Raw genomic sequence first — 4,215 nt, forward strand, 5'->3', positions numbered from 1 at the left:
CCAGCCTGGTCTACAGAGTGAGTTCCAGGACAGCCAGAGCTACACAGAGAAACCCTGCCTCGAAAAACCAAACCAAACCAAATCAAAACAAAAACCAACCAAACAAACAAACAACCCACAGATAAACACACTGAGGTTCAGACTGGGAAGGCATTTTCTAAAATCTTACTGCATAAATGGCAAACCCTGAAAACTAGACATGACTCCCAAGGCCTGCTTTCTTGACTGCAAAGCCAGCGGGCCTCAAATGGGAGACATGGGCAGTGGGGAGGCGGCAAAGGATGGGGTACATGCAGTGGTGTGGTAAGAAGCTAGAATTATAACAGTATGTGAGGGCACCCACAGCTAGGGCCGGGATGACCCACCTGGGGGACTGCCTGCTGGTAGAGCAGGCCCAGCCTAAGCAGGTTGCTCCAGAAGCGCCGTACTGTAAGTCCCACGGACATGCATGGCCCTGCAGCCCGGGCAGGAGGCATCGTCTGCTCCACACTGAGGTTTTCCAAGTAGCTGGCACAACTCTGAAGCAGCAGCAGGAGCCTATGGGAGAATTGCTAGGGTGGGCGGGGCCAAGGTCGGTACTAATACAGTCTTCATATACCAGGGGCTTAGAGTTCTCGGGGACTGGCCTGGACATCAAGAACCTAAAGAGAATCCATGCCAGCTTCATGTTCAACCCAGGGCCCACTTCCCATCAGGTGCCCCCTGTAGCTTCTGTCATGTGGTTCCCTGGTTGAGCAAGGCACTGAGGAAAGGCGGCCTGGCTTGGAAAGCTCTGGGTGAGTAGCTGCCTTCCTTTACAGATGACAGAAACTGCAAGCGAATCCCAGTGTCCCCAGGCCAGCAGGGCAGGGCAGGGCAAGGGCATGTGCACGGTTTCCTGGTTCCAGTCAGAGGCACCTCCTTCAGGCTTAGCAGTCTTGTGACAATTGAGACTTGGGGTGAGAACAGCTAGGTCTCTTTATGCTAAGTTCAAGTTTCGAGTAAGTACTAGTGTTAGGGAACACAGGTGTTAGAAAGTATACATTTTCATGGCTAAGACTTACCTTAAAGGCAGAACTGTATGTTTGTGACACACACCTGGATGGTAAGGGGTTGGGGCAGGGGGTGTGGCATTCCAACCCTGAGGCCTTGAGAGGAGGTACCCATTCCTCCAGGTCCGACCTCTGGGCCATCTGGACAACATTGGGAAAACAGTCTGTGTTCTCTGAAAGCGGCCTATATCGGGAGATGCTATGATAGATGTACCCTTAGCCAGAGGCCCACCATTGATATGTCCTGAGCATCTCGAAATGCCACACTGTTGGACAGAGGCCACAGCCTTTGCTCTTGGGTTCCCAGGCTGAGCTCAGATTCAGTGGCCTCTGGCAGAAGTTACTTTTAGACACAGGAAATCACTTATACACAGAGGACGCTAGTACCAACTCAGAGGTAGGCAGAGCTCAGCGGGGGAGGTATGTCAGCAGCACCTTTTACAGGAAATGGGTAGTCAGGGCCTTGGTGGGTGAAGGGGTGCCCTGCCAGAGCCGGGCAGGCCTGGAGGAGCAACAGCACAATGCCAAGCCAGGGGAAGAGGATGTGTTCTGTGCTCATCCAGCAGCCCTGTAGAGGGTGCAAGCACTGCTTTCATATCCAGAGTGCCGCCAGGCATTACAGGACTACCCTGCCTTCTGTCTCCAAGAAGATCACCCTGCAACACTTGGGATGCCCACTGGTCCCCTCCTGCTTTATTAGCATGGGCAGGTTTTCAGTGCCAGGAGCCTTGGTTGTGGTCCTCACAAGGAAACTTTAGTGACAATGCAGAGATGTGGGGTGACAGGGAAGGAACTGGCCTCTTTCAAGCAGGGCTGGGGATGGGAAAGACACCTCCCGGTTTTGGTCTTGCAATGTAGAGAGAGAAGACTGCTCACAAGATGCCAGAGCCTGGGATGAAAATGCTATGCAGTAGTGTTCCCGACACACAGAAACCTGAGGTGAAAGCGGGCAGAGTTGTAGTATTGTGGGAAGTAACTCCAGAGGGGAGAGTGGGGATAAGGACAAACACTCCGAGGCAAACAGGACAGAGAGGCACAACACAGTACATCTTTCAATGTCCAGGTTTGGTCCAGGCCTCACCTGTCAATGACCAGCTCCAGCAGCACGGCATGGGACAACTGTGTGAACTCAGGGTCACCTGGTACATGGTCATAGTGCTCCAGAAGGGCCACCATGTCAAGGTCGCAGGCCACACGGTCAGGGAACTTCCAGGAGGGGAAGCGCACAGGCCCAGCGCGAGAGAACACATCCACAATGGTGCCCTGCAGGTCGGTGAGGTCCTTGCGCAGGCTGTCCATACAAGCCTGGCTGCCTAGCAGGTGTGCCATCCCCACAGCTCCTGGGGTTGAGAGAGGAGCCATGGCCAGCCAAAGTGGTGTGGCTACTGCCAGGAGAGCCTTATAAAACCCCCATCCTGCCTACATGTTCCACATCTACCTCTGAATTTAGGGAGAAACCCTGAGCGATCAGCCTTTTAGAACTTGGTTCTGGATGTCTTGGCCAGCCTCCCTTTCACCAACTCCTCCCTGACTACCCTACCTCCAGAGAACCTGCTTGCCCCAGGCCTGCCTTGCTATATGGGAGCAGGGATGGATCTCCTACCTATAGAGAATAGAGGAAGCCCTGAATGAGTGAAGTCCTGAATAGATGTATGCTACTGATATGAGGACAGCAATATCAAGGACTGCAGCGCCTCAGACCCCGAGGGAATGGCAAGCTATCCCTGAGGTATTGAGTTCAAGTGTTGTCAGTGCATGTTCACAACCGCTTTCTCCCTGCTCCCTGCTGCTTCAACATAGCTGGCTGGTCACAGCCTGAAGACTCAACACCTTCAGAGACTGTGTCTACCAAGATTAGCTTAACCTGTCTCCTTGATACAGCTACATCCCCACAACTGTGCCTCCTTGTTTATTGTAACCCTGCCTCCCTGTTCAACGCTAATAAACACACTATCCGTCTGGGATGCTGTGGTTTCTTTATCCCAATCTTAGCTTTTCTTTGTGTCTGTATTTTCTTCATCCCGTGTCTACTCCCAGTCAGGTTTACATCAGGAGTCATGGCAGTAGACACAGCCAAAACACATCACAGCTTCAGCATGACAGGGAATGCTAGAACCCCTACTATCCACCACCCCAGTGAGCACATGCACTGTGCCCTTTGAACTCATTACTACATGACCTGATCACCAAGTCTGAGACTTGAGGACCAGTCTGGGCCCAAAGGTACTGGGAAACTCAGAGATACCCAGGGTGGTCTGTAGCCAACTCTGGGTTTCCCAGATGACTCCTTCTGCCCTTACCTCTCACAGATGTTTGCCCATGAAGCTGGAGTGGCTGACTATGTCCAGCTTTTGGACTAGGCTGGGAGGCCTGGGATTCATGCAGGTGCCTGGCTTTCTGGCTCCTGGCTTCCTGATTCAGGGCCGGGCGCAAGCGGCCCTCCCATCCCTGGGAATGGATATACAGGAGAGTGAGTGAGGACTCAATTAAGAAGGCATCCTTGAAGTTTGGGTGGGAGTCATATGCTCGAAGAAGAGCTGCTCCAGGTGAGAGGAAGGGGATGAGGGAAAGAGTGGGGAGCACACCTCCTTCAGCCCAGTGGGCAAGCTTCAGTGGGTGCTGCCCCTCCCCAAAGCTGCCCCTTTTATATACAGACAGGAGAACACTTGAGTCCAGAGAAGCTACTCAGTCAAGGAGGAATTTATAGTCTAGCATCTTTCTTCCATCCTTAGGCCATGTTGCTTCTAGAGCAGCCGTGTCCAAACACAAACACACACACACACACACACACAAAACCAAACCAAACCAAAAAAATCCCTATAACACAATGAATGGCGCCTTGAAAACTAAGAAAACAGCAGAAGCACAAGGATACTTTCCCACCCCCCCTTCCTCTCCCTGCCCTGAAATGCTGTAAAGCAGGCACTCTGACGGCCCTCCCTCCTTCCCTTCATATGATAAGCATCCTCTGGAAAAGCTAGGTGGTAAGGAATAGCACAGGAGAAGAAAAAACAACCAAACCTGGAGCCAGTAAGATGATGGTGAGGCAGGTGAAACACTGCCAACCTGAGTGTGACCTGCAGAGCTCATCCAACGAGACAAGGAGAACATCGATTCATAAAAGCTGTCCTCTGACCGCCACACACGCATGGTCACACATGCATGTGGACATGCACACATGAAC

At 52.4% G+C, this 4,215-nt stretch overlaps 1 protein-coding gene across 3 annotated transcripts in view; it reads right to left on the minus strand.

The window, feature by feature from the left end:
* Ccdc157 (coiled-coil domain containing 157) overlaps positions 1-4,215 on the minus strand; it is a 20,159-nt gene that overhangs the window by 8,666 nt on the left and 7,278 nt on the right. For 2 of the 3 annotated variants that reach the window (XM_021176761.2, XM_021176762.2), the window contains 3 exons: positions 3,332-3,479; positions 2,113-2,371; positions 366-537 (listed from right to left, as the gene is read on the minus strand). In XM_021176761.2, coding sequence (XP_021032420.2) covers positions 366-537; positions 2,113-2,371; positions 3,332-3,479 — 579 coding nt within the window. Of the gene's footprint in view, positions 1-365; positions 538-1,907; positions 1,966-2,112; positions 2,372-3,331; positions 3,480-4,215 lie in introns of those variants that run through there. The other variant, XM_021176764.1, reaches the window with a different exon arrangement.

Source organism: Mus caroli, chromosome 11 (assembly GCF_900094665.2).
Source record: "Mus caroli chromosome 11, CAROLI_EIJ_v1.1, whole genome shotgun sequence".
NCBI classification, from domain to species: Eukaryota; Metazoa; Chordata; class Mammalia; order Rodentia; family Muridae; genus Mus; species Mus caroli.